The following is a 21,377-nucleotide window of genomic DNA, read 5'->3' on the forward strand; positions in this document are numbered from 1 at the left end:
ATTCCCCTCCCTCCAAGTGAAGAGATTTCTCTTCGTCTCAGTCCAAAATGGCCGACCCCTTACCCTGAGACTGTGCCCCCCTCCCCCTCTCCGCATTCTCCATTCCCCAGCCAGGGGGGGCGGGGAAACAACCTCTCGGTGCCCACCCTGTCAAACCCCTTCAGCATCGGGGTAGGTTTCAATCAGATCGACTCTCACTCTTCCAAACTCTGGAGAATGCAGACCCAATTTACTCACAGGACACCCCCATCGTCCCAGGGACCAATCGAGTGATCCTTTGCTGTCCCACCTCCCAACGCAAGGATATCCTTCCTTAAACATGGAGATTAAAACTGCGCACAGTATTCCAGGTATGGTCTCACCACAACCCTGTACAACTGAAGCAAGACTTCCTTATCCCTATACTCCAGTCCCCTTGCCATAAAGGCCAACAGGCCATTCGCCCTTCTAACTGCATGTGCAGGCTCCAATGCAAGCAGGTAACTACTGAGATAAAAACACAAACAACAGCACTGAGGGAGCGGCGCACTGTCGGAGGGTCCGTACTGAGGGAGAGTCGCACTGTCAGAGGGTCAGTACTGAGGGAGAGCCGCACTGTCGGAGGGTCAGTGCTGAGGGAGAGCCGCACTGTCGGAGGGTCAGTGCTGAGGGAGCGCCGCATTGTCGGAGGGTCAGTGCTGAGGGAGAGCCGCACTGTCGGAGGGTCAGTACTGAGGGAGCGCCGCACTGTCGGAGGGTCAGTGCTGAGGGAGCGCCGCACTGTCGGAGGGTCAGTACTGAGGGAGCGCTGCACTGTCGGAGGGTCAGTGCTGAGGGAGCGCCGCATTGTCGGAGGGTCAGTACTGAGGGAGAGCCGCACTGTCGGAGGATTCTGAGTGCCAGAAGTCTATATACAAATGCACACCTTTCTAAACGCTCCCTCTCTCTGTCGCTATGACCTGACTGACCTTTCCATGTGCATCCATTGTTTTTCATTCGAAGCAACCTCCATAGTGCTTGTGTACACACAGCGCTGCACTCCATTGGCGACACACGCCTCAATGACGTGTTTGGTTCCTGAAAGAGAGAGAATGATCACTATGTCAGACTGATATCAAAACACAACAACAGGACATGGGGGAGAAAGAAGCCATTCAGCCCCTCGAGCTCTGCAATTCTGTGAGAAAACCTTCTTAACAGTTCAGATGTCAACTTAGCGGCGGCCTCTGGGTTGCCAATGTGGCCCGAGGATTCGCCCCCCACTCCTAGAGTACCGAGGGAGTGCCACACTGCTGGAGGACCACTGAGATCCCCTGGATCACCCTCCGACAGTGCGGCTCTCCCTCAGTACTGACCCTCCGACAGTGCGGCGCTCCCTCAGCACTGACCCTCCGACAGTGCAGCTCTCCCTCAGCACTGACCCTCCGACAGTGCGGCTCTCCCTCAGCACTGACCCTCCGACAGTGCGGCTCTCCCTCAGCACTGACCCTCCGACAGTGCGGCTCTCCCTCAGTACTGACCCTCCGACAGTGCGGCGCTCCCTCAGCACTGACCCTCCGACAGTGCGGCGCTCCCTCAGCACTGACCCTCCGACAGTGCGGCGCTCCCTCAGTACTGACCCTCCGACAGTGCGGCGCTCCCTCAATCCACCCCCTGCTTTCTGGGGACTGACCTTGTACGTTGACCTTCTGGATGATGGCCTCGGGAATGCGCTTGAACACATCGACAATGCTCGCAGTGTGCAGGATGACATCAACACCATCGGTCGCTCGAAGAAGCTGGTGACGGTCAGTGATGTCACCCTGTACAATCTTCACAGTGACCAAGTCTTCACACAGCATAGAGAGAGAGAGAGAGAGGGAGAGATGGAGAGACAGAGGGAGACAGAGAGAGAGAGACAGAAACAGAGTGGGAGAGACAGAGAGATAGAGAGAGAGAGACAGAGAGATGGAGAGACAGAGATAGAGGATGAAAGAGATACAGAGAGAGAGAGACAAAGAGAGAGAGAGAGACAGAGAAAAAGAGACAGAGAGAGAGCGATAGACACGGAGAGAGAGAGAGAGAGAGACAGGGGGAGATCGATACAGAGACAGAGAGCGAGATAGAGACACACACAGAGCCAGAGAGAGGCAGAGAGAGAGAGACAGAGAGACAGAGAGATAGAGAGGGTGATAAAGAGAGAGAGAGACAGATGGAGAGAGAGAGACAGAGAGAGATAGAGTGACAACAGAGTGAGAGATACAGAGACAGAGAGAGAGACAGAGAGAGAGAGGGAGACCAAGAGAGATAAAGGGAATGAGAAGAGGACAAGGAGAGAGACAGAGAGAAAGAGAAACAAAGAGAAAGGGAGAGAGAGAAATATAGAGAGGGAGAGAGAGTCAGAGAAAGAGAGACAAAGAGAAAGACAGAGAGAGAGGGAGAAGGAGATGAAGAGAGAGACACAAAGAGCGAGCGAGGGAGAGAGAGTGAAAGAGAGAGACAAAGAGAAAGAGAGAGAGAGAAAGTCACTATGCATCCAGGTATAAGTATTATCTTATATGCCACATCCTAAACCACATTCTCACTCTCTCCCCATAGCCCTGCATCAATTCCAAACTAATCCCACTGTCCCGCTCTCACCCCATAGCCCTCTATCAATCCCCAAACTAATCCCACGGTCCCGCTCTCTCCCCATAGCCCTGTATCAATCCCCAAACTAATCCCACTGCCCCGCTCTCTCCCCATAGCCCTCTATCAATCCCCAAACTAATCCCACTGCCCCACTCTCTCCCCATAGCCCTGTATCAATCCCCAAACTAATCCCACTGCCCCGCTCTCTCCCCATAGCCCTCTATCAATCCCCAAACTAATCCCACTGCCCCGCTCTCACCCCATAGCCCTGTATCAATCCCCCAACTAATCCCACTGCCCCGCTCTCACCCCATAGCCCTCTATCAATCCCCAAACTAATCCCACTGCCCCACTCTCACCCCATAGCCCTCTATCAATCCCCAAACTAATCCCACTCTCCCGCTCTCTCCCCAAAGCCCTGTATCAATCCCCCAACTAATCCCACTGCCCCACTCTCACCCCATAGCCCTCTATCAATCCCCAAACTAATCCCACTGCCCCACTCTCACCCCATAGCCCTCTATCAATCCCCAAACTAATCCCACTCTCCTGCTCTCTCCCCAAAGCCCTGTATCAATCCCAAACTAATCCCACTGCCCTGCTCTCTCCCCTTAGCCCTGTATCTATCCCCACACTAATCCCACATTCCCACTCTCTCCCCATAGCCCTGTATCAATCCTCAAACTAATCCCACTCTCCCGCTCTCTCCCCAAAGCCCTGTATCAATCCCAAACTAATCCCACTGCCCCACTCTCTCCCCTTAGCCCTGTATCAATCCCCAAACTAATCCCACTGTCCCGCTCTCTCCGCATAGCCCTGCATCAATCCCCAAACTAATCCCACTGTCCTGCTCTCTCCCCATAGCCCTGTAATAATCCCAAACTAATCCCACTGCCCCACATTCGTCCCATAGCCCTGTATCAATCCCCAAACTAATCCCAATTCCCCGCTCCCTCCCCATAGCCCTGTATCAATCCCAAATAATCACACTTTCCCGCTCTCTCCCCATAGCCCAGTGTCAAACCAAAAATGTCAGGAATGTCCTCAGGAGGATCCTTGGGTCCAAGGATTCAGGTGAAGCAGCATTTCACTTACACTTCCCTCAATTTAGTCTACTGCATTCGCTGCACCCAATGCGGTTTCCTCTACATTGGAGAGACCAAACGCAGACTGGGTGACCCGCTTTGCGGAACACCTTCGGTCTGTCCGCAAGCATTACCCAGACCTCCCTGTCGCTTGCCATTTCAACACCCCACCCTGCTCTCATGCCCACATGTCTGTCCTTGGCCTGCTGCATTGTTCCAGTGAAGCTCAACGCAACCTGGAGGAACAGCACCTCATCTTCCGAAGAGGCACTTTACAGCCTTCCGGACTGAATATTGAACAACTTCAGACCGTGAACTCTCTTGGCCATCCTCACCCCCTTTTTTAACCCCCTTTCTTCAGTGTTCATTTTTATTTTTATTTTTATCAACTAAATGTTGCTTTTTATTTTTTTCATTAGCATTTATTGTTTTATCCCAACTTTTAGCCTAATTTCGATTTCTTTTTCCCCACCAGCGTCCCCTACACACACCCCGAGCCCACAAGGGCCATCTGTCCCTGGGTCATGGTGTTATTTCCAGTGTGTTTTACCTCGTCCTGCAACTACCACATTCTGCTTTCTTACATTAATGCCACCATCAACAGGTCCATTGGCCAGTTCCCCTCCATTAACACCCAATTTGTCCTATTGTCCATGCGTCCTTACCACTACCATTAACACTCCCTTTACCCTTTTCTCCATGAGTCCTTACCACTACTATTAACACTCCCTTTACCATTTTGTCCATGAGTCCTTACCACTACTATTAACACCCACTTAGTCCTTTTGACCATGAGTCCTTACCACTACCATTAACACCACCTTTGTCCTATTGTACATGAGTCCTTACCACTACCATTAACACCCCCTTTGTCCTTTTGTCCATGAGTCCTTACCACTACCATTAACACCCCCTTTGTCCTTTTGTACATGCGTCCTTACCACTACCATTAACACTCCCTCTGTCCTTTTGGCCATGAGTCCATAACACTACCATTAACACTCCCTTTACTCTTTTGTCCATGAGCCCTTACCACTACCATTAACACCCCCTATTGTCCTTTTGTCCATGAGCCCTTACCACTACCATTAACACCACCTTTGTCCTTTTGTCCATAAGCCCTTACCACTACCATTAACACCCTCTTTGTCCTTTTGTCCATGAGTACTTACCACTACCATTAACACTCCCTCTGTCCTTTTGTCCATGAGTCCTTACCACTACCATTAACACCCCCTTTGTCCTTTTGTTCATGAGTCCTTACCACTACCATTAACACCACCTTTGTCCTTTTGTCCATGAGCCCCTATCACTACCATTAACACTCCCTTTGTCATTTTGTCCATGAGATCTTACCACTACCATTAACACAACCTTTGTCCTTTTCTCCATGAGCCCTTACCATTACCATTAACACTCCCTTTGTCCTTTTGTTTATGAGTCCTTACCACTATCATTAACACCCCCTTTGTGATTTGTCCATGAGCCCTTACCAATACCATTAATACCCCCTTTGTCCTGTTGTCCATGAGACCTTACCACTACCAATAACACTCCATTTGTCCTTTTGTCCATGAGTCCTTACCACTACCATTAACACTCCCTTTACCCTTTTGTCCATGAGTCCTTACCACTACCATGAACACCCACTTTATCTTTTTCTCTATGAGTCCTTAGCACTACCATTAACACCCCCTTTGTCCTTTAGTACATGAGTCCTTACCACTACCATTAAAACTCCCATTGTCCATTTGTTCATGAGTCCTTACCACTATTATTAACACTCCCTTTGTCGTTTGTTCCATGAGGACTTACCACGACCATTAACAGACCCTTTGTCCTTTTCTTCAAGAGTCCTTACAACTACCATTAACACAGCCTTTTTCTTTTTGTCCATGAGTCATTACCACTACAATTAACACTCCCATTGTCCTTTTCTCTATGAACCCTTACCACTACCATTAACACTCCCTTTGTCCTTTTGTTCATGAGCCCTTACCACTACCATTAACACCCACTTTGTCCGTTAGTCCATGTGTCCTTACCACTACCATTAACACTCCTTTTGTCCTTTTTACATCACCCCTTACCACTACCATTAACACCCCCTTTGTCCTTTTGGCCATGAGTCCTTACCACTGCCAATAACACCCCAATGTCCTTTTGTCCATGTGCCCTTACAACTACCATTAACACTCCCTTTGTCCTTTGGTCCATGAGTCCTTACCACTACCAGTAACACCCCTTTGTTCTTTTAACCATGAGTCCTTACCACTACCATTAACACTCCCTTTGTTATTTTGTCCATGTGTCCTTACCACTACCATTAACACTCCCTTTGTCCTTTTGTACATGAGCCCTTACCACTACCATTAACACTCCCTTTGTCCTTTTGTTCATGAGCCCTTACCACTACCATTAACACCCCCTTTGTCCGTTTGGCCATGAGTCCTTACCACTGCCAATAACACCCCAATGTCCTTTTGTCTATGTGTCCTTACAACTACCATTAACACTCCCTTTGTCCTTTTGTCCATGAGTCCTTACCACTACCAGTAACACCCCTTTGTTCTTTTAACCATGAGTCCTTACCACTACCATTAACACTCCCTTTGTTATTTTGTCCATGTGTCCTTACCACTACTATTAACACTCCCTTTGTCCTTTCGTACATGAGCCCTTACCACTACCATTAACACTCCCTTTGTCCTTTTGTTCATGAGCCCTTACCACAACCATTAACACCCCCTTTGTCCGTTAGTCCATGTGTCCTTACCACTACCATTAACACTCCTTTTGTCCTTTTTACATCACCCCTTACCACTACCGTTAACACCCCCTTTGTCCTTTTGGCCATGAGTCCTTACCACGGCCAATAACACCCCAATGACCTTTTGTCCATGTGTCCTTACAACTACCATTAACACTCCCTTTGTCCTTTGGTCCATGAGTCCTTACCACGAGCAGTAACACCCCTTTGTTCTTTTAACCATGAGTCCTTACCACTACCATTAACACTCCCTTTGTTATTTTGTCCATGTGTCCTTACCACTACCATTAACACTCCCTTTGTCCTTTTGTACATGAGCCCTTACCACCACCATTAACACTCCCTTTGTCCTTTTGTCCATAAGTCCTTACCACTACCATTAACCCTCCCTTTGTCCTTTTGTCCATGAGTCCTTATCACTATTATTAACACTCCCTTTGTCCTTTTATCCATGAGCCCTTAGAACTACCATTAACACCCCCTTTGTCCTTTTGGCCAGGAGTCCTTACCACTGCTAATAACACCCCAATGTCCTTTTGTCCATGTGTCCTTACAACTACCATTAACACTCCCTTTGTCCTTTGGTCCATGAGTCCTAACCACTACCAGTAACACCCCTTTGTTCTTTTAACCATGAGTCCTTACCACTACCATTAACACTCCCTTTGTTATTTTGTCCATGTGTCCTTACCACTACCATTAACACTCCCTTTGTCCTTTTGTACATGAGCCCTTACCACCACCATTAACACTCCCTTTGTCCTTTTGTTCATGAGCCCTTACCACTACCATTAACACCCACTTTGTCCGTTAGTCCATGTGTCCTTACCACTACCATTAACACTCCTTTTGTCCTTTTTACATCACCCCTTACCACTACCATTAACACCCCCTTTGTCCTTTTGGCCATGAGTCCTTACCACTGCCAATAACACCCCAATGTCCTTTTGTCCATGTGTCCTTACAACTACCATTAACACTCCCTTTGTCCTTTGGTCCATGAGTCCTTACCACTACCACTAACACCCCTTTGTTCTTTTAACCATGAGTCCTTACCACTACCATTAACACTCCCTTTGTTATTTTGTCCATGTGTCCTTACCACTACCATTAACACTCCCTTTGTCCTTTTGTACATGAGCCCTTACCACTACCATTAACACTCCCTTTGTCCTTTTGTTCATGAGCCCTTACCACTACCATTAACACCCACTTTGTCTGTTAGTCCATGTGTCCTTACCACTACCATTAACACTCCTTTTGTCCTTTTTACATCACCCCTTACCACTACCATTAACACCCCCTTTGTCCTTTTGGCCATGAGTCCTTACCACTGCCAATAACACCCCAATGTCCTTTTGTCCATGTGTCCTTACAACTACCATTAACACTCCCTTTGTCCTTTGGTCCATGAGTCCTTACCACTACCATTAAAACTCCCTCTGTCCTTTTGTCCATGAGTCCTTACCAATACCATTAACACCCCCTTTGTCCTTTTGTTCATGAGTCCTTACCACTACCATTAACACCACCTTTGTCCTTTTGTCCATGAGCCCCTATCACTACCATTAACACTCCCTTTGTCATTTTGTCCATGAGATCTTACCACTACCATTAACACAACCTTTGTCCTTTTCTCCATGAGCCCTTACCTTTACCATTAACACTCCCTTTGTCCTGTTGTCCATGAGTCCTTACCACTACCAATAACACTCCATTTGTCCTTTTGTCCATGAGTCCTTACCACTACCATTAACACTCCCTTTACCCTTTTGTCCATGAGTCCTTACCACTACCATGTATACCCACTTTATCCTTTTCTCCATGAGTCCTTAGCACTACCATTAACACCCCCTTTGTCCTTTAGTACATGAGTCCTTACCACTACCATTAAAACTCCCATTGTCCATTTGTTCATGAGTCCTTACCACTATTATTAACACTCCCTTTGTCGTTTGTTCCATGAGGACTTACCACGACCATTAACAGATCCTTTGTCCTTTTCTTCAAGAGTCCTTACAACTACCATTAACACAGCCTTTTTCCTTTTGTCCATGAGTCATTACCACTACAATTAACACTCCCATTGTCCTTTTCTCTATGAACCCTTACCACTACCATTAACACTCCCTTTGTCCTTTTGTTCATGAGCCCTTACCACTACCATTAACACCCACTTTGTCCGTTAGTCCATGTGTCCTTACCACTACCATTAACACTCCTTTTGTCCTTTTTACATCACCCCTTACCACTACCATTAACACCCCCTTTGTCCTTTTGGCCATGAGTCCTTACCACTGCCAATAACACCCCAATGTCCTTTTGTCCATGTGTCCTTACAACTACCATTAACACTCCCTTTGTCCTTTGGTCCATGAGTCCTTACCACTACCAGTAACACCCCTTTGTTCTTTTAACCATGAGTCCTTACCACTACCATTAACACTCCCTTTGTTATTTTGTCCATGTGTCCTTACCACTACCATTAACACTCCCTTTGTCCTTTTGTACATGAGCCCTTACCACTACCATTAACAATCCCTTTGTCCTTTTGTTCATGAGCCCTTACCACTAACATTAACACCCCCTTTGTCCTTTTGGCCATGAGTCCTTACCACTGCCAATAACACCCCAATGTCCTTTTGTCCATGTGTCCTTACAACTACCATTAACACTCCCTTTGTCCTTTGGTCCATGAGTCCTAACCACTACCAGTAACACCCCTTTGTTCTTTTAACCATGAGTCCTTACCACTACCATTAACACGCCCTTTGTTATTTTGTCCATGTGTCCTTACCACTACCATTAACACTCCCTTTGTCCTTTTGTACATGAGCCCTTACCACTACCATTAACACTCCCTTTGTCCTTTTGTTCATGAGCCCTTACCACTACCATTAACACCCACTTTGTCCGTTAGTCCATGTGTCCTTACCACTACCATTAACACTCCTTTTGTCCTTTTTACATCACCCCTTACCACTACCATTAACACCCCCTTTGTCCTTTTGGCCATGAGTCCTTACCACTGCCAATAACACCCCAATGTCCTTTTGTCCATGTGTCCTTACAACTACCATTAACACTCCCTTTGTCCTTTGGTCCATGAGTCCTTACCACTACCAGTAACACCCCTTTGTTCTTTTAACCATGAGTCCTTACCACTACCATTAACACTCCCTTTGTTATTTTGTCCATGTGTCCTTACCACTACCATTAACACTCCCTTTGTCCTTTTGTACATGAGCCCTTACCACTACCATTAACACTCCCTTTGTCCTTTTGTTCATGAGCCCTTACCACTACCATTAACACCCCCTTTGTCCGTTAGTCCATGTGTCCTTACCACTACCATTAACACTCCTTTTGTCCTTTTTACATCACCCCTTACCACTACCGTTAACACCCCCTTTGTCCTTTTGGCCATGAGTCCTTACCACTGCCAATAACACCCCAATAACCTTTTGTCCATGTGTCCTTACAACTACCATTAACACTCCCTTTGTCCTTTGGTCCATGAGTCCTTACCACTAGCAGTAACACCCCTTTGTTCTTTTAACCATGAGTCCTTACCACTACCATTAACACTCCCTTTGTTATTTTGTCCATGTGTCCTTACCACTACCATTAACACTCCCTTTGTCCTTTTGTACATGAGCCCTTACCACCACCATTAACACTCCCTTTGTCCTTTTGTCCATAAGCCCTTAGAACTACCATTAACACCCCCTTTGTCCTTTTGGCCAGGAATCCTTACCACTGCCAATAACACCCCAATGTCCTTTTGTCCATGTGTCCTTACAACTACCATTAACACTCCCTTTGTCCTTTGGTCCATGAGTCCTAACCACTACCAGTAACACCCCTTTGTTCATTTAACCATGAATCCTTACCACTACCATTAACACTCCCTTTGTTATTTTGTCCATGTGTCCTTACCACTACAATTAACACTCCCTTTGTCCTTTTGTACATGAGCCCTTACCACTACCATTAACACTCCCTTTGTCCTTTTGTTCATGAGCCCTTACCACTACCATTAACACCCCCTTTGTCCTTTTGGCCATGAGTCCTTACCACTGCCAATAACACCCCAATATCCTTTTGTCCATGTGTCCTTACAACTACCATTAACACTCCCTTTGTCCTTTTGTCCATGAGTCCTTACAACTACCATTAACACCCCGTTTGTCCTTTTGTCTATGAGCCCTTACCACTACCATTAATACTCCCTTTGCCCTTTTGTTCATGAATCCTTACCACTAACATTAACATCCCCTTTTTCCTTTTGTCCATGAGCCCTTACCACTACCATTAACACTCCCTTTGTCCTTTTGTCCATGAGCTCTTACCACTAACATTAACATCGCCTTTGTGCTTTTGTCCATGAGTCCTTACCTCTACCATTAACACTCCCTATGTCCTTTTGACCATGAGCCCTAAACACTACCATTAACACTCCTTTTACCCTTTTCTCCAAGAGTCCTTACCACTACCAATAACACCCCTTTTGTCCTTTTGTCCATGAGCCCTTACCACTACCATTAACAATCCCTTTCTCCTTTTGTCCATGAGTCCTTACCACTACAATTAACACCCCCTCTGTCCTTTTGTCCAGGAGTCCTTACCACTACATTTAAAACGCCCTTTCTCCTTTTGTCCATGAGCCCTTACCACTACCATTAACACCCCCTTTGTCCTTTTGTCCATGAGTCCTTACCACTATAATTAAAACCACCTTTGTCGTTTTGTCCATGATAACTTACCACTACCATTAACACTCCCTTTGTACTTTTCTCCATGAGTCCTTACCACTACCATTAACACACCCTTAGTCCATTTGTCCATGAGTCCTTAACACTACCATTAACACCCCCTTTGTCCTTTTGTCCATGAGTCCTTAACTCTACCATTAACACCCCCTTTATCCTTTAGTCCATGAGTCCTTACCACCACCTTTAACAATCCCATTGTCGATTTGTCCATGAGTCCTTACCACTATTATTAACACTCCCTTTCTCCTTTAACCAATGAATACTTACCACTACCATTAAAACACCCTTTGTCCTTTTGTTGATGACTCCTTACCATTACCATTAACACTCCCTTTGTCTTTTTGTACATGAGCCCTTACCACTACCATTAACACTCCCTTTGTCCTTTTGTTCATGAGCCCTTACCAGTACCATTAACACCCCCTTTGTCCTTTTGTCCATGTGTCCTTACCACTACCATTAACACTGCCTTTGTCCTTTTATACATCAGCCCTGACCACTACCATTAACAATCCCTTTGTCCATTTGTTCATGAGCCCTTACCACTACCATTAAAACTCCCTTTGTCCTTTTGTTCATGAGTCCTTATCAATATCATTAACATCCACTTTGTCCTTTTGGCCATGAGTCCATACCACTACCATTAACATCCCCTTTATCCTTTTGTCCATGAGTCCTTACCACAACCATTAAAACTCCCTTTGTCCTTTTCTTCATGAGCCCTTACCACTACCATTAATAGCCCCTTTGTCCTTTTGTCCATGAGTCCTTACCACTAGCATTAACGGTCCCTCTGTCCTTTTCTCCATGACCCCTTGCCACTACCATTAACACTCCCTTTGTCCTTTTCTCCATGAGCCCTTGACACTACCATTAACACTCCCTTTTGTCCTTTTGTCCATGAGTCCTTACCACTACAATTAATACGCCCTTTGTCCTTTTGTACATGAGTCCTTACCACTAAAATTAAAACCCCCTTGGTCCTTTTGCCCATGAGCCCTTACCACTGCCATTAACACCACCTTTGTCCTTTTGTCCATGAGTCCTTACCACTACAATTTAAACTCCCTTTGGCCTTTTGTCCATGAGTCCTTACCACTACCATTAACACTCCCTTTGTCCTTTTGTACATGAGCCCTTACCACTACCATTAACAATCCCTTTGTCCTTTTGTTCATGAGCCCTTACCACTAACATTAACACCCCCTTTGTCCTTTTGGCCATGAGTCCTTACCACTGCCAATAACACCCCAATGTCCTTTTGTCCATGTGTCCTTACAACTACCATTAACACTCCCTTTGTCCTTTGGTCCATGAGTCCTAACCACTACCAGTAACACCCCTTTGTTCTTTTAACCATGAGTCCTTACCACTACCATTAACACGCCCTTTGTTATTTTGTCCATGTGTCCTTACCACTACCATTAACACTCCCTTTGTCCTTTTGTACATGAGCCCTTACCACTACCATTAACACTCCCTTTGTCCTTTTGTTCATGAGCCCTTACCACTACCATTAACACCCACTTTGTCCGTTAGTCCATGTGTCCTTACCACTACCATTAACACTCCTTTTGTCCTTTTTACATCACCCCTTACCACTACCATTAACACCCCCTTTGTCCTTTTGGCCATGAGTCCTTACCACTGCCAATAACACCCCAATGTCCTTTTGTCCATGTGTCCTTACAACTACCATTAACACTCCCTTTGTCCTTTGGTCCATGAGTCCTTACCACTACCAGTAACACCCCTTTGTTCTTTTAACCATGAGTCCTTACCACTACCATTAACACTCCCTTTGTTATTTTGTCCATGTGTCCTTACCACTACCATTAACACTCCCTTTGTCCTTTTGTACATGAGCCCTTACCACTACCATTAACACTCCCTTTGTCCTTTTGTTCATGAGCCCTTACCACTACCATTAACACCCCCTTTGTCCGTTAGTCCATGTGTCCTTACCACTACCATTAACACTCCTTTTGTCCTTTTTACATCACCCCTTACCACTACCGTTAACACCCCCTTTGTCCTTTTGGCCATGAGTCCTTACCACTGCCAATAACACCCCAATAACCTTTTGTCCATGTGTCCTTACAACTACCATTAACACTCCCTTTGTCCTTTGGTCCATGAGTCCTTACCACTAGCAGTAACACCCCTTTGTTCTTTTAACCATGAGTCCTTACCACTACCATTAACACTCCCTTTGTTATTTTGTCCATGTGTCCTTACCACTACCATTAACACTCCCTTTGTCCTTTTGTACATGAGCCCTTACCACCACCATTAACACTCCCTTTGTCCTTTTGTCCATAAGCCCTTAGAACTACCATTAACACCCCCTTTGTCCTTTTGGCCAGGAATCCTTACCACTGCCAATAACACCCCAATGTCCTTTTGTCCATGTGTCCTTACAACTACCATTAACACTCCCTTTGTCCTTTGGTCCATGAGTCCTAACCACTACCAGTAACACCCCTTTGTTCATTTAACCATGAATCCTTACCACTACCATTAACACTCCCTTTGTTATTTTGTCCATGTGTCCTTACCACTACCATTAACACTCCCTTTGTCCTTTTGTACATGAGCCCTTACCACTACCATTAACACTCCCTTTGTCCTTTTGTTCATGAGCCCTTACCACTACCATTAACACCCCCTTTGTCCTTTTGGCCATGAGTCCTTACCACTGCCAATAACACCCCAATATCCTTTTGTCCATGTGTCCTTACAACTACCATTAACACTCCCTTTGTCCTTTTGTCCATGAGTCCTTACAACTACCATTAACACCCCGTTTGTCCTTTTGTCTATGAGCCCTTACCACTACCATTAATACTCCCTTTGCCCTTTTGTTCATGAATCCTTACCACTAACATTAACATCCCCTTTTTCCTTTTGTCCATGAGCCCTTACCACTACCATTAACACTCCCTTTGTCCTATTGTCCATGAGCTCTTACCACTAACATTAACATCGCCTTTGTGCTTTTGTCCATGAGTCCTTACCTCTACCATTAACACTCCCTATGTCCTTTTGACCATGAGCCCTAAACACTACCATTAACACTCCTTTTACCCTTTTCTCCAAGAGTCCTTACCACTACCAATAACACCCCTTTTGTCCTTTTGTCCATGAGCCCTTACCACTACCATTAACAATCCCTTTCTCCTTTTGTCCATGAGTCCTTACCACTACAATTAACACCCCCTCTGTCCTTTTGTCCAGGAGTCCTTACCACTACATTTAAAACGCCCTTTCTCCTTTTGTCCATGAGCCCTTACCACTACCATTAACACCCCCTTTGTCCTTTTGTCCATGAGTCCTTACCACTATAATTAAAACCACCTTTGTCGTTTTGTCCATGATAACTTACCACTACCATTAACACTCCCTTTGTACTTTTCTCCATGAGTCCTTACCACTACCATTAACACACCCTTAGTCCATTTGTCCATGAGTCCTTAACACTACCATTAACACCCCCTTTGTCCTTTTGTCCATGAGTCCTTAACTCTACCATTAACACCCCCTTTATCCTTTAGTCCATGAGTCCTTACCACCACCTTTAACAATCCCATTGTCGATTTGTCCATGAGTCCTTACCACTATTATTAACACTCCCTTTCTCCTTTAACCAATGAATACTTACCACTACCATTAAAACACCCTTTGTCCTTTTGTTGATGACTCCTTACCATTACCATTAACACTCCCTTTGTCTTTTTGTACATGAGCCCTTACCACTACCATTAACACTCCCTTTGTCCTTTTGTTCATGAGCCCTTACCAGTACCATTAACACCCCCTTTGTCCTTTTGTCCATGTGTCCTTACCACTACCATTAACACTGCCTTTGTCCTTTTATACATCAGCCCTGACCACTACCATTAACAATCCCTTTGTCCATTTGTTCATGAGCCCTTACCACTACCATTAAAACTCCCTTTGTCCTTTTGTTCATGAGTCCTTATCAATATCATTAACATCCACTTTGTCCTTTTGGCCATGAGTCCATACCACTACCATTAACATCCCCTTTATCCTTTTGTCCATGAGTCCTTACCACAACCATTAAAACTCCCTTTGTCCTTTTCTTCATGAGCCCTTACCACTACCATTAATAGCCCCTTTGTCCTTTTGTCCATGAGTCCTTACCACTAGCATTAACGGTCCCTCTGTCCTTTTCTCCATGACCCCTTGCCACTACCATTAACACTCCCTTTGTCCTTTTCTCCATGAGCCCTTGACACTACCATTAACACTCCCTTTTGTCCTTTTGTCCATGAGTCCTTACCACTACAATTAATACGCCCTTTGTCCTTTTGTACATGAGTCCTTACCACTAAAATTAAAACCCCCTTGGTCCTTTTGCCCATGAGCCCTTACCACTGCCATTAACACCACCTTTGTCCTTTTGTCCATGAGTCCTTACCACTACAATTTAAACTCCCTTTGGCCTTTTGTCCATGAGTCCTTACCACTACCATTAACACTCCCTTCGTACTTTTCTCCATGAGTCCTTACCACTACCATTAACACCACCTTTATCCTTTTGTCCATGAGTCCTTAACACTACCATTAACACCCCCTTTGTCCTTTTGTCTATGAGTCCTTAACTCTACCATTAACACCTCCTTTATCCTTTAGTCCATGAGTCCTTACCACCACCTTTAACACTCCCATTGTCCATTTGTCCTTGAGTCCTTACCACTATTATTAACACTCCCTTTCTCCTTTTATCCATGAGTACTTACAACTACCATTAAAACACCCTTTGTCCTTTTGTTCATGACTCCTTACCACTACCATTAACACCCCTTTTGTCCTTTTGTCCATGAGCCCTTACCACTGCCATTAACACTCCCTTTCTCCTTTTGTTCATGAGTCCTTACCACTACAATTAACGCCCCCTTTGTGCTTTTGTCCATGAGTCCTTACCACTACAATTAAAATCCCCTTTGTCCTTTTGTCCATCAACCCTTACCACAACCATTAACAGTCCCTTTGTCCTTTTATCCATGAGTCCTTACCACTACCATCAATATTCCCTTTGTACTTTTGTCCGTGAGTCATTTCCATGACCATTAACACGCACTTTGTCCTTTCGTCCACGGGCACTCACCACTGTCTTTAACACACTTTCATCCTTTTGTCCATGAGTCCTTACCACTAACCTTAACACTCCCTTTTTCCTTTTATCCATGAGCCCTTAGCACTAGCATTAACACCCCCTTTGTCCTTTTGTCCATGAGTCCTTACCACTACCAATAAAACTCCCTTTGTCCGTTCCTTCATAAGTCCTTACCACTACCAGTAACACTCCCTTTGTCCTTTTGTCCATGAGTCCTTAACAGTACAATTAACAGTCCCTTTGTCCTACTGTTCATTAGTACTTATCACTACCACTAACACCCCCTTTGTCCTTTTGTCCATGAGTCTTTACCACTACCATTAAGAACCCCTATGTCCTTTTGTGCATGAGTCCTTACCACTACCATTAATATGCCCTTCGTCCTTTTGTCCATGAGTCCTTACCACTACCATTAACACTCCCTTTGTCTTTTTGTTCATAAATCTTGACCACTACCATTAACACTCCCTTTGCCCTTTTGTCCATGAGTCCTTACCACTACCATTAACACTCCCTTTTTCCTTTTGTCCATGAGTACTTACCACTACCATTAAGACTCCTTTTGTCCTTTTGTCCATAAGTCCTTACCACTACCATTAACACTCCCACTGTCCTTTTCTCCATGAGCCCTTACCACTACCATTAACAGGCCCATTGTCCTTTTGTTCATGAGTCCTTACCACTACCATGAACACCCCCTTTGTCTTTTCTCCATGAGTCCTTACCACTACCATTAACATCCTCTTTGTCCTGTTGTCCATGAGTCCTTACCACTACCATTAACACTCCCTTTGTTAATTTGTCCATGAATCCTTACCACTACCATTAACACCCAATTTGTCCTTTTGTCCAAGAATCCTTACCAATAACATTAACACTCCCGTTGTCAATTTGTCCATGAATCCTTACCACTACCATTAACACCCCATTTGTCCTTTTGTCCATGACTCCTTACCACTACCATTAACACCCCCTTTGTCCTTTTGTCCATGAGCCCTTACCACTAACATTAACACTACCTTTCTCCTTTTGTCCACGAGCCCTTCCCAATACCTTTAACCCTCCCTTTGTCCTTGTGTCTATGAATCCTTACCACTACCATTAACACTCCCTTTGTCCTTTTGTCCATGAGTCCTTACCACTACCATTAACACTCCCTTTGTCTTTTTGTCCATAAGCCCTTACCACTAGCATTAACACTCCTTTTACCCTTTTCTCCAAGAGTCCTTACCACTACCAATAACACCCCTTTTTCCCTTTTGTCCATGAGCCCTTACCACTACCATTAACAATCCCTTTCTCCTTTTATCCATGAGTCCTTACCACTACAATTAACACCCCCTCTGTCCTTTTGTCCAGGAGTCCTTACCACTACATTTAAAACCCCCTTTCTCCTTTTGTCCATGAGCCCTTACCACTACCATTAACACCCCCTTTGTCCTTTTGTCAATGAGTCCTTACCACTACAATTAAAACCCCCTTTGTCCTTTTGTCCATGAGCCCTTAGCACTACCATTAACACTCCCTTTGTACTTTTCTCCATGAGTCCTTACCACTACCATTAACACACCCTTAGTCCATTTGTCCATGAGTCCTTAACACTACCATTAACACCCCCTTTGTCCTTTTGTCCATGAGTCCTTAACTCTACCATTAACACCCCCTTTATCCTTTAGTCCATGAGTCCTTACCACCACATTTAACAATCCCATTGTCCATTTGTCCATGAGTCCTTACCACTATTATTAACACTCCCTTTTTCCTTTAAACAATGAGTACTTACCACTACCATTAAAACACCCTTCGTCCTTTTGTTCATGAATCCTTACCACAACCATTAACACCCCTTTTGTCCTTTTGTCCATGAGCCCTTAACACGACCATTAACACTCCCATTCTCCTTTTATCCATGAGTCCTTACCACTACAATTAACAACCCCTTTGTCCTTTTGTCCATGAGTCCTTACCACTACCATTAACACTCCCTTTGTCCTTTTGTCCATGTGTCCTTACCACTACCATTAACACTCCCTTTGTCCTTTTGTACATGAGCCCTTACCACTACCATTAACACTCCCTTTGTCCTTTTCTTCATGAGCCCTTACCACTACCATTAAAACCCCCTTTGTCCTTTTGTCCATGTGTCCTTATCACTACCATTAACACTGCCGTTGTCCTTTTATACATCAGCCCTGACCACTACCATTAACAATCCCTTTGCCCTGTTGTCCATGAGTCCTTACCACTACCATTAACACCCCCTTTGTCCTTTTGTCCATGAGTCCTTACCACTACCATTAACACTGCCTTTGTCCTTTTGTCCATGAGTCTTTACCACTACCATTAACACTCCCTTTGTCCATTTGTTCATGAGCCCTTACCACTACCATTAAAACTCCCTTTGTCCTTTTGTTCATGAGTCCTTACCAATATCATTAACATCCACTTTGTCCTTTTGGCCATGAGTCCATACCACTACCATTAACATCCCCTTTATCCTTTTGTCCATGAGTCCTTACCACAACCATTAAAACTCCCTTTGTCCTTTTCTTCATGAGCCCTTACCACTACCATTAATAGCCCCTTTGTCCTTTTGTCCATGAGTCCTTACCACTAGCATTAACGGTCCCTCTGTCCTTTTCTCCATGACCCCTTGCCACTACCATTAACACTCCCTTTGTCCTTTTCTCCATGAGCCCTTGACACTATCATTAACACTCCCTTTTGTCCTTTTGTCCATGAGTCCTTACCACTACAATTAATACGCCCTTTGTCCTTTTGTACATGAGTCCTTACCACTACAATTAAAACCCCCTTGGTCCTTTTGCCCATGAGCCCTTACCACTGCCATTAACACCACCTTTGTCCTTTTGTCCATGAGTCCTTACCACTACAATTTAAACTCCCTTTGGCCTTTTGTCCATGAGTCCTTACCACTACCATTAACACTCCCTTCGTACTTTTCTCCATGAGTCCTTACCACTACCATTAACACCACCTTTATCCTTTTGTCCATGAGTCCTTAACACTACCATTAACACCCCCTTTGTCCTTTTGTCCATGAGTCCTTAACTCTACCATTAACACCTCCTTTATCCTTTAGTCCATGAGTCCTTACCACCACCTTTAACACTCCCATTGTCCATTTGTCCTTGAGTCCTTACCACTATTATTAACACTCCCTTTCTCCTTTTATCCATGAGTACTTACAACTACCATTAAAACACCCTTTGTCCTTTTGTTCATGACTCCTTACCACTACCATTAACACCCCTTTTGTCCTTTTGTCCATGAGCCCTTACCACTGCCATTAACACTCCCTTTCTCCTTTTGTTCATGAGTCCTTACCACTACAATTAACGCCCCCTTTGTGCTTTTGTCCATGAGTCCTTACCACTACAATTAAAATCCCCTTTGTCCTTTTGTCCATCAACCCTTACCACAACCATTAACAGTCCCTTTGTCCTTTTATCCATGAGTCCTTACCACTACCATCAATATTCCCTTTGTACTTTTGTCCGTGAGTCATTTCCATGACCATTAACACGCACTTTGTCCTTTCGTCCATGGGCACTCACCACTGTCTTTAACACACTTTCATCCTTTTGTCCATGAGTCCTTACCACTAACCTTAACACTCCCTTTGTCCTTTTGTCCATGAGTCCTTACCACTAACCTTAACACTCCCTTTTTCCTTTTATCCATGAGCCCTTAGCACTAGCATTAACACCCCCTTTGTCCTTTTGTCCATGAGTCCTTACCACTACCAATAAAACTCCCTTTGTCCATTTCTTCATAAGTCCTTACCACTACCAGTAACACTCCCTTTGTCCTTTTGTCCATGAGTCCTTAACAGTACAATTAACAGTCCCTTTGTCCTACTGTTCATTAGTACTTATCACTACCACTAACACCCCCTTTGTCCTTTTGTCCATGAGTCTTTACCACTACCATTAAGAACCCCTATGTCCTTTTGTGCATGAGTCCTTACCACTACCATTAATATGCCCTTCGTCCTTTTGTCCATGAGTCCTTACCACTACCATTAACACTCCCTTTGTCTTTTTGTTCATAAATCTTGACCACTACCATTAACACTCCCACTGTCCTTTTCTCCATGAGCCCTTACCACTACCATTAACAGGCCCATTGTCCTTTTGTTCATGAGTCCTTACCACTACCATGAACACCCCCTTTGTCTTTTCTCCATGAGTCCTTACCACTACCATTAACATCCTCTTTGTCCTGTTGTCCATGAGTCCTTACCACTACCATTAACACTCCCTTTGTTAATTTGTCCATGAATCCTTACCACTACCATTAACACCCAATTTGTCCTTTTGTCCAAGAATCCTTACCAATAACATTAACACTCCCGTTGTCAATTTGTCCATGAATCCTTACCACTACCATTAACACCCCATTTGTCCTTTTGTCCATGACTCCTTACCACTACCATTAACACCCCCTTTGTCCTTTTGTCCATGAGCCCTTACCACTAACATTAACACTACCTTTCTCCTTTTGTCCACGAGCCCTTCCCAATACCTTTAACCCTCCCTTTGTCCTTGTGTCCATGAGTCCTTACCACTACCATTAACACTCCCTTTGTCCTTTTGTCCATGAGTCCTTACCACTACCATTAACACTCCCTTTGTCTTTTTGTCCATAAGCCCTTACCACTAGCATTAACACTCCTTTTACCCTTTTCTCCAAGAGTCCTTACCACTACCAATAACACCCCTTTTTCCCTTTTGTCCATGAGCCCTTACCACTACCATTAACAATCCCTTTCTCCTTTTATCCATGAGTCCTTACCACTACAATTAACACCCCCTCTGTCCTTTTGTCCAGGAGTCCTTACCACTACATTTAAAACCCCCTTTCTCCTTTTGTCCATGAGCCCTTACCACTACCATTAACACCCCCTTTGTCCTTTTGTCAATGAGTCCTTACCACTACAATTAAAACCCCCTTTGTCCTTTTGTCCATGAGCCCTTAGCACTACCATTAAC

The 21,377-nt window shown here is 44.8% G+C and overlaps 1 protein-coding gene and 2 long non-coding RNA genes across 3 annotated transcripts in view; all 3 read right to left on the bottom strand.

The window, feature by feature from the left end:
* The window catches only part of LOC144676095 (3 beta-hydroxysteroid dehydrogenase type 7-like), a 42,457-nt gene that overhangs the window by 10,874 nt on the left and 10,206 nt on the right, over nucleotides 1-21,377 (bottom strand). The window contains exons 2-3 of the mRNA XM_078536609.1: nucleotides 1,652-1,807; nucleotides 948-1,056 (exon numbers count right to left, since the gene is read on the bottom strand). Of these exons, the coding sequence (XP_078392735.1) occupies nucleotides 948-1,056; nucleotides 1,652-1,807 (265 nt within the window). The remainder of the gene's footprint in view (nucleotides 1-947; nucleotides 1,057-1,651; nucleotides 1,808-21,377) is intronic.
* On the bottom strand, nucleotides 8,452-13,597 carry LOC144676097 (uncharacterized). The gene is made up of 4 exons (XR_013575243.1): nucleotides 12,590-13,597; nucleotides 10,797-11,350; nucleotides 9,851-10,706; nucleotides 8,452-9,031 (listed from the first exon to the last, which is right to left on the bottom strand). It is a non-coding gene; the product is annotated as an uncharacterized LOC144676097 (long non-coding RNA).
* LOC144676096 (uncharacterized) lies at nucleotides 15,279-19,402 on the bottom strand. Its single transcript, XR_013575242.1, has 4 exons — nucleotides 18,468-19,402; nucleotides 16,859-17,181; nucleotides 16,216-16,768; nucleotides 15,279-16,079 (listed from the first exon to the last, which is right to left on the bottom strand). It is a non-coding gene; the product is annotated as an uncharacterized LOC144676096 (long non-coding RNA).

This window comes from Cetorhinus maximus, unplaced genomic scaffold (genome assembly GCF_964194155.1).
Source record: "Cetorhinus maximus unplaced genomic scaffold, sCetMax3.hap1.1 HAP1_SCAFFOLD_1351, whole genome shotgun sequence".
NCBI lineage: Eukaryota > Metazoa > Chordata > Chondrichthyes > Lamniformes > Cetorhinidae > Cetorhinus > Cetorhinus maximus.